Genomic DNA, 16,804 nt, shown 5'->3' on the forward strand with positions numbered 1-16,804 from the left:
AGAAGTGAAAAATATAAAAACCAAAACTTTAAAATTTATTGAATGAGTTCAAAAGAGGAATAGAAATGACAAGGGGAAAGACTGAGTTAACTTAAAGATAGATATGTAGAAACTATCCAATGTGAACAACAGAGAAAAAAATTTTTTAAAAAATAACATTCTTGTCATTAGTCTCAGAAGGAGAGGAAAAAGTATGCCATGCTAAAAAAAAAAAAAAAAAAAGAATGAAAAAAAAGTTGAAGAAATTCTGGTTGAGAACTCCCCAAATTTGGCAAAAGACAGAAACTTACAGTTCAAGAAGTTCAGCACATCCCAAAAAGAATAAACTCAAAGAAAGTCATGCCTAGATACTTTATAACCAAATTGCTGAAAACTAAAAAAAAAAGGAAAAAAAATCTTGAAAGCATTTCAGAAAAATGACACATTTGTATAGAGAAACAACAATTCAAATGACTATGAATTTCTCATCAGAAGCCATGAAGGGCAGAAGGCACAAAATGTTCTAAAAAAAAAAATTGAGAATCATCAACCCAGAACCCAGAGTTTTATATCTAGTGAAAATATCCTTCAGGGAATGAATGTAAAAAGATATTCTCAGTGATGGCTAAAAGAATCTGTCACAAGCAAACTGGCTTTAAAAGAAATGGAAAAGAAAGTTCTTTAGGAAGAAGAGAAATGACACCAGAGAAAAACTTAGAACTTCAGGAATGAAAAAACAGAAATGGTAAAATATCTGGGTAAATATAATAAACTATTTTTTCCTTAATAAACTATTTAAATTCTTTAAAATATATATGATAGCAAAAATCATAACACTGTCTGGTGGGGTTTTCAATATATATAATACATATGACAACTACAACAAAAGAGTGAGGGGCAAAGTACATTTGCCTTGAAGTTGAAGTGGTAAAATATTAATTCGAGGCAGAATTGTGAAAAGTTAAGTAGGTAAATTGTAATTCCTAGAACAACTACCAAAACAAACTTTACAAAGAGATATAGTAAAAACACTATAGATAAAATCACTACTAAACATTCAAACAATCCAATAGAAGGCAGGAAAGAGGAAGCAATAGAATAAAAAACAGAGAAAACAGGAAAATAATAAAAAGGTAGACCTAAATCCAAACATACCAATAATTATATTTAATGTAAATGGTATAAACACATCAACTAAAAGACAGAAATTGTCAAACTGAATTAAAAAACAAGACCCAAATATATGCTGTCTCTAGGAAACTCACTTTAAATATAATGGTATAGGTTAAGTTAAAAGTAAAAGAATAAAAAAAGATATACCTTGCAAACACAAATCAAAAGGAAGAAAGAGTGGCTATATTAATATCAGATAAAGTAGACCTCAGAGCAAGGAAAAGTGGCAAGGATAAAGAGAGAAACTGAATAACCATAAAAGGTTCAATTCACCAAGATGACATAACAATCCTAAATGTGGCCCCTAACAACAGAACTTCAAAGTGCATGAAACAAAAACTTATAGTTTTAAAAGGAAAAATGGACAAATCCACAATTATAGTTGCAGACTGCACATTCCTCTCTCAGTAATCAATAGAACAAGTAGAGAAACAGCAAAGGATAGAATTAAAACGCACCATTGACTAACTAGATCTAAATGATATTTAAGCACATCCCACCAAACAACAGCAGAATACACATTCTTTTCAAGTACACATGGAATATTCACCAAGATAGACCATATCCTGCCTGGGTCATAAAATAAACAAATTTAAAAGAACTGAAATCAGACAAAATGTTCTCTAACAAGATGGAATTACATAGAAATCAGTTACAGAAAGCTATCTACAAAACAGCTTTCTCTTGATGAAATCTCATTTCCTTTGAGCCTATAATTATTCTAGGAATAACAAATTATTCCTAGAAGGCAATTAGTAAGTTGTGATATATACTTTAATCTATCTTTCTAAACTCATAGGACTCAATTAATACTCTCAAAAGAGTAGCAAACTAACTTTTACTTTGCAAGACAAAAAACAATAAAGCTATCCTAACTTTAGAAAATCAAAAAGTATTTATTCACAAATAGCAAGTTTTAGTTTAAAAATTACTTTAAAAAATTATCTAAAAAACTGGAAACAAATGGGGATATTAAATGAATTATAATTTAAGAATTTTTTTGTGAGGCGCCACAAATGTGTATTATTTGCCATCTGTATTAAACTTAAAATTTATTTTCCCAATACTAAATGTCAAAGACTGCATCATAAGTAATCTTATCTACATAGCTGGTTTAGATTCATTGTCTTGAATTTTTCCTTATACAACTCTAGAGCTCACTGTAACAGCGCAACCACTGATCTGTAGATAGGCCTAACAGTTGTTGACAGCTGTAACTATTGCCAGATTAAGTTAATACCTTTGTTTATTTTGTATGCTAATATGTCATGTGGCTCAACAAAGACTAAAGGATGAAATAACATATTTCAGAATAATATCTTTATCCAATCAAAGAAAATTTGAATTTTGGAAGTGAAATATTCATTATAGGCATACCTCAAAGCAATAAAGCACTATACAAAAAGTATAAAGAATCTGTTATTTGTCTTACTTATTAACAGTCATAAATAAGTAAGCCTCTATTATCCATTAGTCTCTCAGGGGACTATCTAAACCAACGACCTTCAAACTTTATTCCAACTAAAATAATTTTGAAAAATTATGCAACACTTCACACATTTTAAGTTGGTATCTAAAAGTTTTCATCTTAAGTTTGAATAGTTGCAAAACTAATATATTTATTTTAATATTCCTGCATAATGTAAATTTTATATTTTAAATAAAACTTTTACATTTTTAAATGTAGCCAAGTAAATATATTATAGAGATTTGATTATCTATGGACTCATCTATTTAAAACTTGTATGAATACTCTTTTCTTTAACAGTAGAAATTTTACATCTTCCCCTTTTCTCTTTGAATTTTCATTTCCATTTCACTTTGTCCAAAGATTGTTATTTGAATGTGATATACTTGTATGCTTGAAAGTCTTTCATTGATCATCCTGTAATACTTCAATCTATGTATATTTAAATTTTTCTTATTTTCCAATGACGTTAATGCCCTAAGTATTAAATTTTTGTCTTCTAGATTGAATTATTACAATAACTACTGACATACAATTTATCAGAAAGGCATAGTCTTATTATAAACTTTGATAAATAATAAACATAACAGGTAACAATTACTGAAAACATATCTTTTAGTGAGAAGTTTAGAGTGATGCTTTTATGATACTATTAATCACAAACTGTTCCTTTTGTTTTGGTGCCCTGAAAGTTTCTAAAACTGAATAAATGTACCACAGTGTGATTCAGATAGGTAGAAAAAGCATGTCTATCTTTAGTCAAGGGGGAGAAGAGAGTATGAGATTGCACCTCTGCAGCAAGTATACTTCTCAAGCAGACCAATTTTAGGAAAAGAGAAGGTATAGAAGAGCTGCAAATTTATTTCCTTCAAGTTATCCAAATTAACTAGTCTTTCTCCTCCCCATACATACCTCAGTTTGAAAGCCATTGATTTATACTATTTCCTCTGCTCACAAGAGATATTGAAAAAGAAAGAGACAAGGTATAAATTTGTCTTTAGACCTACATATCAATCCAGAAAAAAATTGAATGTAATGTACTATGAAACCTACAACGCTTTCATTCTTTTTATCAATGTCAAAGAACAAAACTAAAAGTTTAACCATTAGGAATCTGTCCAGTATCATTAACAAACTGTGATCAATACTAATTGTTGTAAGTGGCTAACTTTTCTGATCAAAGAATCTATTCGTACCCATTAAACTGCTTTAATCTATCTGTCTCACAATTAATCTTCATATGCTTTAAGATACTCAATTTCTCTTTATCATGGAATCAGTCCCTATTACTGTTTACACCACAGAGATATCTAGTTTTAAAGGGATAGGGGTTGAGGGGGGCTTAAATAAATTCAGCGCTCCATTCAAAAATGGGGCATTAATGATTTATTGTTATGTCTCTAGCAAATCAATGCTTCAGTGGTAAGTCAAACATAGCAATTTTTTAAAATTTTTTTCAGTAAGCCAACTATAAAGTATCAAACTGTATTATACAAGAATCCTATATATCACAGAAAAAAACTTCAATGTATTTTTTTCTTTAGGACAAGCATTTTAGAGTTTAGGAATACAGATAGGCAATTTCTACTCTAAATTTGGAACTTACTGTTATTTCTTTAATAAAACTACTTCAAAATAGTGAGTTCTCACAACTTTGAGTTTTGTGAACAATTTATTTATAGTTATTAAGTGATGATTTTGCATTTCTTGAAATATTTTTAAAAGCTAATGATTATAATGTTCATAAAAATTTTTAAGTGGAACATATGGATCAAATTAATGGAAAAAACAAAGGTTGCACTTGAAAAAAATTCCCATATTCCTGGTCTTTAAATTCAACTTCATTTTGACCAATTCTTAACTGAACCTGGTCTTTGTATTCTGAGCAACTTATCTTATGAAAATCTATTTCCTTCACCACTCCCACTGAATATATATTTGCTAGTGTTATAATACTACAAAGTTAAACTAAATTACACAGTTCTGCATCTGTTTTCAGATAAGTTTTATCTAACTTAGTCAATACTCTCTCTCATAGCTCTCTGAAACTGAATTTTCCTGTTTTTCTAAAGCATTATCCAATTCTCTATCACCTGAGTTAAATAGAAAAAAGGAGAAAAGAACGCACATCTACCTTTAGACATCAGATCTGAAGATTTAGAGGCCAAATCCTAAAGTAGTGTTTAGTGTTTGGTTCTCAACCATCATACAAGTCTATGATCACATTATAAAATATATAATACACCGCTTCCAGAGGTCAGATTTTACATTAGGCAATATTTCAGTTTACTAAAGCAAACTCATGACTCAAGCAGAAGCAAGTATTCTGTCTATTGTTTTACCTTACCACTTTCCTCTTAAATTAGGCAGTACTCAGATTAACGGAGAGAAAGAAAAAGCAAGAATGAGCTCCAACCAGCTCCTGAATGTACAAGATTAGGTAAAACTAAATGCATTTTACTAACGCACATCTGAATAAGAATAAGAAGATCAACAGTATTCTTAAAACATGAACAACAGGCTGAGAACACAGGAACTGTCAGCATTCTTTAAAGAAAACATCCCAGTATGAAATGCCAGAAGTACGTTCACTTTGGAGATGAAAAAGCACTCATGTGTGTGTGTATACAGTCTCAATAGACAGATAGATAGGTAGGCAGAAAGATATACGGTCAGGTGCAGCTTAATGACAACATTCTGAGAAATGCGTTGTTAGGCAATTTCATAGTGCGCAAACATCATAGAATGTATTTATACAAACCTAGATGATATAACGTACTACACACCTATGCTGTATGGTACAGGTTATTGCTCTTAGGCTAGAAACCTGTACAGCATGTTACTGCACAAAAAAACACAAGATTAAATCAAACACAAGAGAAATTACGCAATCAAGACTCAGTAAACACGAGATGTTTGAGGCTGCTGCCAGCATACTGCATTACAACAAATGTTTTTAATAAGTAGTAAGAATACATTCTAAAATAATTATAAATATTATAGTAAATACATAAACCAGTAACATACTCATTTATGATCTTTATCAAGTATTATGTACTTTATATAATTGTACATGCTATACTTTTATATGACTGGCACTTTAGTAAGTTTGTTTACAATGGCATCCCCACAAACATGTAATAATGCACTATGATGTTACAATGACTACAATGTCGCTATTTCAGCTCCATTATAATCTTATGGGACCACTGTCATATATGTAGTCTATCATTGACCTAAACATCGTTAGGCAATGCATGACTGTATATATACTTTAATTGAACTTCTGGCTCCAAGTAATTAAATTATGCCAGAAAACAATATCGCTTCAATTTTCAAAATCAAGTACACTGCCATATGCTTTCCCCATCTCTCATAACTCCTAAATTTCTTTATCATCTTGACCTCCTTCTCAAGCTAACTGCCCATTGAATACTTGTAACTAGTATATCAAGTACCACCTCCAATTTTTACTCCTCTCCCATTTAAAGAGAACACACACACACATGCTCCTCCAATGAATTTTTCCCATTCATTATCATTCTTACTTATCCAAGTTCAAAATCTCAAAAGTATATCTTTGGGTCCTTCTTTTCCTTGACACTCTTCTACCATCTAACTGATGATCAACCTGAATTTTTCTTGCAAATTTCTTATATACCACATCTCATACTCCCTTTTCATTCCCATAGTATCCCTCTAGATAAAGCCCTAATCTCCAAAAAAGGCTTCACTCCAAATGACTAAAAATCTCCCCAGTCTCTCTCCCTCTAGGACTTTCTCTGCCAATACATTTTGTATAAAGATAACACCAAAATGAAAAACACAACACTGTCCTTATTATCAAAGAACTCACACTCCAGCAGGAGATACAAAAAACTATTAACCACATAAGTAGATAAGCATTATACTGATGGTATAATCAAAAAGCTCTAGGAAGGCATGAGAGTGAAAGTTACTACAGAGGAGGCTTCAGAGAAGGTTACAGCTGAACTGGAGAAAAGCTTTCCAGACATAGAACAGCCCAACATGTGAAGGTTCACATCTGAGAGGAAGTACAAAAGTTCAGTTGCAGGGGAGAATTAGACTAGAAAATGTCAGCTTGAGTCAAACTGTGGGATTTTCAGTGTCACACTAAGAAGTTTAGGCTTGATCCTATTAAAATGTGAAACAAGCAAATATATAAGAAGGCTTTAAGTTTTTGTGTTTGCTCTTTTTTAATATATAATTTTTAAAACAAAGTAACACAAAGACCCATAGAACCAGACACATCTTCCAGAAGTGTGACCAATGATAATTTACTTATCATCTACACTTCAGATAAGTACAGAGACTCTAGAAAAATGAGGTATGAAAGCGGGAATTGTTTGTTTTGCTCCTCTTGTATCCTTATCACCTAATACCATGTATGGGACGTGGCAGGTACTCAGTAAATATTTGCTAAGTGAGTATTGCACAAGTTACTCACATAATATTTCTTCTTTCAGGCCTTGACTTCCTGTAGTGCAAAAGGGTTAAACTAGATCAATATATTCACTTTCAGCTCTAAAAGTCATACTTCTTTGAACTAGAATTTCTAAATACATCACGTAAGACGTCAGTAAAATTACTCCAAGACATCCGGGTCTGAATACATGCCTAGTCACAAGGTTTCACAACATCTTACAACATCTTACTTATGCAGTTTCACATAAGATACACAATGAATTTACCCTGTTGAAAATATTGAAACTGCTCGATATGGCTGAGGTAGAAATATAAGCTAGCTATTGTAGAAATAATATATGTCTGACCATTCAGCTAAAATGAGAGAAGTTGATGTTCATAAAAATAACAATGGCAGCAGCAAAATTTAGCTTCTTCAGATAGTTGAAGAATCAGAAAAATCTGTTACCTGGTTTAACCAAATAATCTTACTGTGAAGACAGAATACTTAGTTTTTAAATAGTATAACATAGATTAATCTTCCATAATTAATTGTTAATTAGAAATTACTTTCTAATTTTTTACAACTTTTTCCAAAAAGGAAAAATAAATTATTTTTAACTCATTATTTTAAATAATATCTCAAATAATGGAGCAACTTGACTATATCACAAAACTACCAGTTCATGAAGTCAAGTTTTATTAAATATATTTCCTGAAGATTGAAATGGAATTAAACTTTAAAGAATATCCCTTATCTATAAAAAACTTAAATGGTTTTTAAATCATCTGTAATTGTTATGGGCAGAAAGTTCGTTTCTAAATATTTCCAAACTCTTTGTGGATGCTTGTTATATATAAGAAACATTGGTAGAAACTATAGAGGAATCAGAAAACTCTAGAAAGTATTGCGTCCTCACATCTAGAGCCTAAGTTGAGTACATATGGCTTAACATAAAAAGTCAAAAGGTAATTCAAAAGTTTAAATAAAGGCACCTTAAGAGAAATGTCATAATTTATAATTTATAATATGACTGCCAATAGAAAGGAAAGGAAGACCTAAGGTATTTCATCATGGGCAGAGTTTAAGAAGAGAAAAAGTTCATACTGATGACATTTTTATGTTGACTTGTACCTTCTGCTTATTCTTAATTAAACAGTTTAAGCCTGTGCAGAAAAACAAAAAAGTTATTATTCAAAGGATGCCAAAGGTTTAAATACAACAAGAGCTGTTTTTATAACATTTAAAAGAAAAGGTAAACAATTCAAGCTTACTTTAACTATTCTTTTAAATATAGCATTCCATGAGAAATTGGGAATGTAAAATGGTACAGCCAATGTGGTAAACAGTTTGGTGATTCCTCTAAAGCTAAATATAGAATTATCATATGGGCCAGCAATGTACCTCCTGAGTATATACTCAAAAGATTTAAAAACAAGGACTCAAACAGATATTTGTATACCAACATTCACAGAAGCTTATTCACAGTAGCCAAAAGGTGGAAACAACCCTATGTTTATCAACAGATGAGTGGATAAACAAAATGTAGTACACATATACATACAATGAATTATTTCTCAGCCATAAAGAGAATGAAGTTCTGATGCATGCTACAAAAAGGATGAACCTTGAAAACATTATGCTATTGCTTCTCTGCCTTTTGGCTAAGATCTAATGAAAACATATGCTAAGTGAAATAAGCCAGACACAGATTATCTAATTACGGTTATATGAAATATCTAGAATATGCAAATTCACAGAGACAGAAAATAGAACTTACCAGTATATAAATGTCTAATCACTATGTCATACACCTGAAACTAATATAATATTGTTTGTCAACTACAATTGAAAAATAAGTTAAAAAAAAAAAAAAGAAGTTACCAGTGGCTAGGGAGAAGGGAATACATACTTAATCGTTAATGGTTACAGTTTGTTTGGGGTCATAAAAAGTTTTGTAAACAGACAGTGGTAACACAGTTGTACGACATTGTGAAATAATCAATGCCACTTAATTCTACATTTAAAAATGGCAAATTTTATGACTGACATACATATATGTATATGTAAATATATATACACTACCACAATAAAAAAAAAAAAACCCAAAAAACAGCATTCCATGATCACACCAGATTAAAATACAAAATGGAGAGAATGGGTGGTTACCACGTTAACCAAGCTGTCCTACTTGGCCACTGGCAGCCTGATTTGATGTGCCTCCTGACGTGATGTGATCTACATAATATTCTTGTAGGAAAATTTGATCTGAATCTTATCATGAAGAAAGTGACAAATCTAGAATATGAGATGTTCTGTAGGATAACTGGTCTAGACTCTTCACAGGATTTATCATCATTAAGAAAAGAGAGTGTTAATATGACTGTTCTAGATCAGAGATACTAAAAAGATACAAAGCTAAATGCAATTCTTGAACCCTGACTGGATCTGAGCTGGAGAAAAAGGAACTATAAAGGATATTTTTGTGGTAATAGGGGAAATTTGAGTTACAGACACTATGTGGGATGATAGTATTGAATTATTGTTGATTTCTCAGTTATAGTAATGGTACAGGATTATACAAGAGAATGCCCCTGTATTTAGGAAATACATGCTGAGATACTTAAAGGTGCAGTGTCATGAAATCAGCAATCTACTTTTAGATAGCTTGGCAAAAGAGAATGTGGGGAGTGGGTGAAGGATGGAGAGAATGTGCTGTAACATGTGGGGAAAGATAACAGTTGCTGAATTTAATTCATTTACATTATAGATGTACTGCGGCTTTTTAAATTTCAAAATAAAAAAAAGATTTAAAAGAAAAGGAATTCCTCAAAGTTTCCTTTTTTCTTTTTCTTTTTTTTTTTTTTACCACAGTATACTTCAGAAAGCTAAATGAACGATGGGAAAAATATAGCAAATTCAGTGTTTTACACACCTTCTACATCATACCAATGTGCACCATTCGTGATCCCATCTTTGAAAGTCTCATCTTCATCTCCAGGACAATGAGGTGCCCCAGTTTTCATGATGGGGTGGTTTGAAGCATAGGCTTTTGCCAAGTATTTAAATACTTCATCATCTGAGGTTTTGCTATAGATTCCAGTGGCCTTATGTTCTGGAGAATCATCAAAAGGATAGCTTGCTACCACTGAGCCACCATGCAGATTTCCAGAAAGCACGAACCTTTGAAAACACAACGAAATCACATATCACTAAAAAAAGGGGTGGGGGCACAGGAAACATCATGTATTTAAAGATTCTACATCTTTCATAAATAAACTCAGTATCTTTCTTGAGACCTAGAAGATAACCCTATCAATTGTTATAAGTAGACCAACAACAACAACAAAAAGAAAATAGAAAGTAAGCTTTATCAATTTAACAAATTTCAAACAGTTCAAATTAACCTCAAATAACTTGAAAGAACTTTCCCATCATTGAAAAAGTAGCTGGATAACAGAATATAAATTAATGTTTCAGGAAATGTCTTATTTGGGGAATTGCAAATTCATGTATTAGTTTGAATATAAACCTGTCAACATTCAATCATTTTTTGACCTACAAAAATGCCAATTTCCTATAATTCAACCTAATACTTGTATTTCATAATGTGTTAATTTTGTAGAAAGTGTGGCTTGTATAAATATTTGTTGCATACATTAGTTAGATTAATAACTTTCATGCTTTTAATATTGCCATCCAAAGAGAATTTTTAAGATAGAGAGTCTAATGTAAAACAAGATGTATTTTCTCTCACCTCGGGTTCACTATCTGCTAAATTCACATTTTCAACAGAGAAGCCACAATTGAGAAGATTCAGGGTTGGGTAAGGGAGAACCTGATACACTGAGCTGCTTTCAGAGAAAAACAATACAGCACATAAAAGACTAGCCCCCTTGTGCCACTGTAAAAGCATCTCTCTTTCTAGACCCAAGGTTTCTGATTGGGCCATTATAAAATAAAATGACATGGAGACGAGGCTGCTCCTATAAAAGAAACATTTTTATTTTTTTATGTTTTTACTTTTAAGTAAACCTATTTACAATCTGATCAAATTTATAGATACAGAAATATGCCTTTTATGGTGAAAAGTAAAGGCAAAACATGCTTAATTCCTATTTATACATCTCTTCCTCATGCAACAGTTTAAACCATTACTATGGGTAGAGATTAAACACTTTTCTCTTTGCACTTTAAATTGGATTTTCTTACTTCTGCCTTTTTGTAGTTGAAATGAACTGACCTACAGAAATTCTAAAGAGAGTTGATATATAACATTTATTTCTATATGCTTGAAAGAAAATTAAACCTATGATATGTTAAGTATGATCAGCACCATCCCAGAGATCAAACAATGAAAATTACACAGAATCTGTTCATCAATAGATAGAACTTAGCTATTAAAGACAGTGATTAAATATTAGAATAGACTATGAAAAGATATAGATAAAAACTAATATTAATATAATTAGTACTCTTCCAGATACCAGAGGACAATGCAATTTATATAGTGGCAATAATACAGGTTTTGGAGCCAGCCAAATATGAGTAAGAACGTTTGGTCCCCCAGGCCTGTCTCTCACTAATAATATGATCAGGAAAAGTTACTGCCTCTAAATTCATTGAACCTCAATTTCCTCTCTCATCTGCAAAATGGGGATTAATGCTACCTGCCTTCTAGGGTTGTTATGAGAATTACATAAGATAATACACATCTCTAGCATAACGACTGCTTTACAGCACCTGCTCATTAAATGTTCATTCTTTGGAGAGATCTAGCATCCTGCTTTATGGAATCACTGCCTTACAGACTACCAGGGCTTGGGTGACACAATGATACAGAAACAAAAACTAAGTACATACTTTAACATTCTAACTTCACCTTACCCATCTCTCCCTCATAGCTTAAGGTATTAACAATTTATTTTCTGGTTTGTATACCTAAAATAATTTAAATACCTTTTTCTACTCACTGACTTTGGGAAAGTTACAAGGCTGGCCCAGTTTAGGCAATCCATTCAGCAACAAATTTTCTTGAATGTCAACTATGTGCCAAACATTCTACATACTAGGGAATACCTCAGTGAAGAACTAAAGACAAAAATGCCCTCGAGGCATTCATATTCTAGTGAAATAAAATGGATAACCAAATATTCTAAATAGGTGAAGCATACTACTTTAATTATATCTTTCCAATTAAAACTTTAAATTCCCCAATTCTCTACTAAATGCTGTCTTTTACTTTGTTAAACATTTCTTGCAACACTTCTCAGAAATATCATTAAAACAGCCTAACCAAATACGGTACTTTTAGAACAATGAAATATTTGCAATCTATTTGAGTGATAAAATTGAATTATCAGATTTTCCTTACTCTACTTACACAGTTTTAAAAGTACCAATGCCACTCTTATAATGAGGATTTTAAGAGAAAGTGATACCTATTACAGTCTTTGTCAAACCAACTTTGTATATCAATCCAATTTTATTTTTAAAGTATTTTATGGTTTCCATTCAAATCAATTCTCTTAAGTGTTTCTCATACTTGACTTTAGCAACATATACCATTCCTTGCATAAGATTTAAAGTAGCTGCTAAATATATTACAAATGTTATAAACAAGAATCTATAGATATTAAAAAGTCAAACTCTAAGTTAACTCTATTATGCTCTCCAGATAACCCAATAAATAACCCTTAAAAATTAAGAGAACTTGATGTCTGGTAAACTAAATTCTAAAGACTCAGGAAACTGTAGATATATATACAAGCACCTCAAAGTAATCTGCACTCACCCCCAACAATATGATAATGCTTTCCACAAACATACTGAAAATTTTTATATGCTAATCTATTAAAATCTAAGCAGACATTTTTAATTAAAGAAATCGAGTGTAACAAAAATATGGGAATCAAAGAAAATAAACTTCATTAAGCAGGAGGAAATGAGTCTTAAATTTTTACATATTCAAAATAACAAAAATCTATTTCTAATATAACGGAGTGAATAGGATATCAAAATATTATTCAAATAATTTGTTTCACAAACTACAACGAAAAAGGTCATTTCCCCATACAGGTTAATGTTTGCAGTTTTTAAATTTTCTATCCATAGCTGACTCTATATTTAGGCATCAGTCTCAAACCATATGTGTGCTTGTGTTTTTAATTTTATTCACAGATCAGTGTCTTTTGTTACTAATCATTAAAGAATATATATTTTGAGTTAATTCTTGAAGACTGAGGATGGATGGATGCACTTTCCACCCTATACAGTCACCTGCTTACTCTTCTGATTAGTTACATGTTTGAAGAATGGTTGGGTATGATTATGGCAGTCCATAGCCGCAGAACAAAATGACTTTCTATGTAATACCGACTGACACAGATGAGCTTTTAAAATCTTCATAAGCTCCTATCATTGAACTAACTGGCACACATCATAATGTATAATCATTAAATACTGGCGATATGAAAGAGTTAGCCAAAGATTGAATTGAACTAACTGGCACATACCATAATGTATAATCATTAAATACTGGCGATATGAAAGAGTTAGCCAAAGATTGAATTGAACTAACTGGCACATACCATAATGTATAATCATTAAATACTGGTGATATGAAAGAGTTAGCCAAAGATTGAATTTGGGGTCCCAGATTTAAAGTTTAAAGCTTTCAGTATAGCTTCAAGCTGACTTGGATCCAAGACAAAGCTCATTTTCATTTTTGGTCACAGCAGAACTAATACTGAAGAGAAAAATCCAGTCGCAGAATTTACATTCCTGCAAGGGTCGTGACAGGGCATTTTGAACATGATATTTAAGAAATGCAAACAGTGCGTTTGATATATCATTTCAGAAAAACTCTGGTCATCATAGCTTCAGACAACAAGATGTAAAGTAGTATTTCTTATGCAAATGTTCAAAGATCATGACAAGGTTATCTTTAAAAGAAAATCTTCCCAGAAATCGTATGTGAAATTAAATATCTACAAAGGATCTCAAAAGGAGTAAAGTGAAAGGTGGAAGATAAAAGGAATCTAGAATTGTCACAATTCCCACAAATTTTCTAGGTGCTATATATACTGAAATCTTGTAGAAGAGATGATTCCAAGTCCCACAGAGAAACTTCTTTGTTCATTATTACTTTTATCTTATCTGTCAATCAGAAATCTTCAAATTGAGATGAAAAGATTAACCAGCCTCATGAAGACAAAACTGGGGATATGCTGGCAAAGCTGATCCTTGTAAAAGGGAAGAGGTACTTGCCCACTTCAGACATTATTCCATCTGGATTAAGCGTCCTCTTCCCTTATTCCTTTATTCCTCCTTTTTGATGAAAATCCTACCCATCGCTCAAGATTCAGTTCAAGTTCAACTCTTTCACAGAGATGATCCATATTATTGCAGCCCACACACATTTTGCCAGTATGAACAATTCCTGTAAAGTTTAACTGGGTACATAAATACACCCCATATATATTTATAATATTTCCTTGTTATATACCAATTTCTTGAGGTACTCATGCTTTTAATTTTTTAAATCCCACATAGTGCTTAGTAACACTTAAGGTGTGTATTAAGTGTGACAATTAGCTAGCTATTCAGTTTGGGCCCACTAATAAAGTGACATCAGAAACCCTTCAGTCTGAAATGAAGCAGCTCAGAGATGAAGGTTCCAGATCTGTGCAAGTTCTCCAGCCACATCCATAATAAGCTTCTTAGCTGAGTCAGAGGTGGTAAAAACTGGAAGAGAACCAGTTTAAGTCAAATAACCTAGAGGAAGACCCTGGGAGTGTCCTTTGTCATTTCTGGGCTACAGTCTCCCTCTACGGCTGCTAAGAGCACTGACTAATAATACGCCTGAGTCTAAGTCCCAGCTACACTCTGTACTATGTAAATTATTTAACCAATCTGACCCTCAATTTCCCCATATGCAAAACATCAGGTTGTGGCCACAGAAAAGGCTTACCACAGTTCTTATAGTAATAAGACAATCACAATACTGACAGCTTATCCATAAAATGAGTGGGCTGACCTAGTTTATCTTTAAGGTCTCTTCTATCACTCATGTTCTATATAGTCCAGCGAAAATAGGGAACTCTCAGAAAAATATCAGAAAAGCGTCTCCCCTCCAGGCAAACTGCTCTTTTTGCATCCGTTGAACAAATGACAGCCTCTAGGCAGCGCTTCGCGGACAATTAGCGGGACAGGAGGCTAAGCGGCTCTATCCTGATTACAGTATGTCTCCCTCCACCCTAACTACTCTGGTCCCTAAGGCCTGCAAGTACTGTTTGAGCGCCTACTGAGTGCGGGACCCAGACTCTGCTCCTGGAGACTCCGTGGATTGTGGGGGGAGAAAGGACTACATACTCACTTGTTCCTGCGGATCCAGTCAATAAGGGCGCGCACTTCGGGCACGTCGTCCAGGGCCGGGGGCTCGCCGGTACTGAACTGGTCCGGAAAGCTGCGGTTGAGGTCGCGGCCCCGGCTATTGTCGCGGCCGCTGGACCCTGGAGGTCCACTGTCGCTGACGCCGCAGTTGCCCTCGCGGGCACGCTCAAAGCCATCAGGATTGAGGCTGGGGAGCACGTACACGTCGGTGGTGTTCAACAAGCGGACGAGGCGCGGGTCCCCGCGGCGGTAGCCAGCTGCCAGCTCGCGGGCCAGGTAGATCAACACCTGGCGCGACACGGTCTCGTCGCCGTGCATGTTGCCCACCAGCTTCACTTGTGGCCGGCCAGGCAGGAGCGGCCCTGACGCGTCGGGCCCCGTGTCGCCGTCAGCGGGCGGCGGCCCCAGGCCAGCCGTGAGACGCAGCACCCACAGCGGCCGGCCCTCCACCGAGCTGCCAATGCTGAAGAGGCGAGCCAGGCCGGGGGGCCCCGCGGCGGCCGCCTCCCTCAGCGCCGAGCCCAGCTCCTCTTCGTGGTAGTAGTGGTTGAACTGGCCCTTGTCCGTCTCAGCGCCCGCGCTCGTCGTCGTCGCCTCCGCCTTCTTGATGTGAGCTGCCCGGGCCGGGCTCCGCAGCAGCAGCAGCAGCAGGCACAGCAGCGGTGGGAGGTGCCCCGGCCGCCAGGGTGGCCGTGAGTCCCAGCCGCTCGCCATCTTCCAGCAGCGCCACTAAGCCCGGCTCCGCTCCCGCGGCTCCGCGCTTGGGGCGGCGGGGGCCCGCCGGATCCCCTCCGCACCTAGCAACCCCATCCCGCCCACCGGCCTCAGCCAGTCGTGAACGGCTCTGCTGCTGCGTCACGTCGGGGGGCGGGGCTTCCCTTAAAGCAGCCGATTCCCTCTGGGTATGCCTTCCGCCTGTCCCAGACGAGTGTGGTCACTTTCTTCTTTCGGTAAGGTTTCTCTCGCTCTTTCCTCCTCCCCATTTTCTCTTCTGCATTTGCTTCTTCTCTACTCGCTCAGTCTCCTTTATGGCTTACCCCTTAATTTTCACTCTTGTTTCTCTGACTTCTCTTACTAGCCTCCTTATCATCTTTGTTACAGCTTTCCCCAGCTGCGCTTTAACGCTTAGAACCGAGAATTGAAAGAATCAAAAGGTTCGAAAGAATCTATGTTGGAAGAGCCAAAGGATGACTTAGCCTTTTCCACCTTGCACCCTTTCCACCTGGTTGTCCTGCCTCACCTTGAGCCCAGCGCCCTGTAAGCCATTGAAAAGAATGGGACACTTGGCATGGTAGAAGCCTCGCTACCTCACAATGCAGTCCATTCCAATCTTAGTTTCTGCGTTGAACGAAGGCATCTTCTTT

General features: G+C 34.9%; 1 protein-coding gene across 1 annotated transcript in view; it reads right to left on the reverse strand.

The window, feature by feature from the left end:
* Window positions 1-16,225, reverse strand: part of CPD (carboxypeptidase D) — a 56,411-nt gene extending 40,186 nt beyond the window's left edge. The window contains exons 1-2 of the mRNA XM_011359907.2: window positions 15,424-16,225; window positions 9,982-10,229 (exon numbers count right to left, since the gene is read on the reverse strand). Of these exons, the coding sequence (XP_011358209.1) occupies window positions 9,982-10,229; window positions 15,424-16,154 (979 nt within the window). The 5' untranslated portion in view covers window positions 16,155-16,225. The remainder of the gene's footprint in view (window positions 1-9,981; window positions 10,230-15,423) is intronic.
* Between the last annotated feature and the right edge of the window lie 579 nt (window positions 16,226-16,804).

Source organism: Pteropus vampyrus, unplaced genomic scaffold (assembly GCF_000151845.1).
Source record: "Pteropus vampyrus isolate Shadow unplaced genomic scaffold, Pvam_2.0 Scaffold50, whole genome shotgun sequence".
In the NCBI taxonomy this organism is placed as follows: Eukaryota; Metazoa; Chordata; class Mammalia; order Chiroptera; family Pteropodidae; genus Pteropus; species Pteropus vampyrus.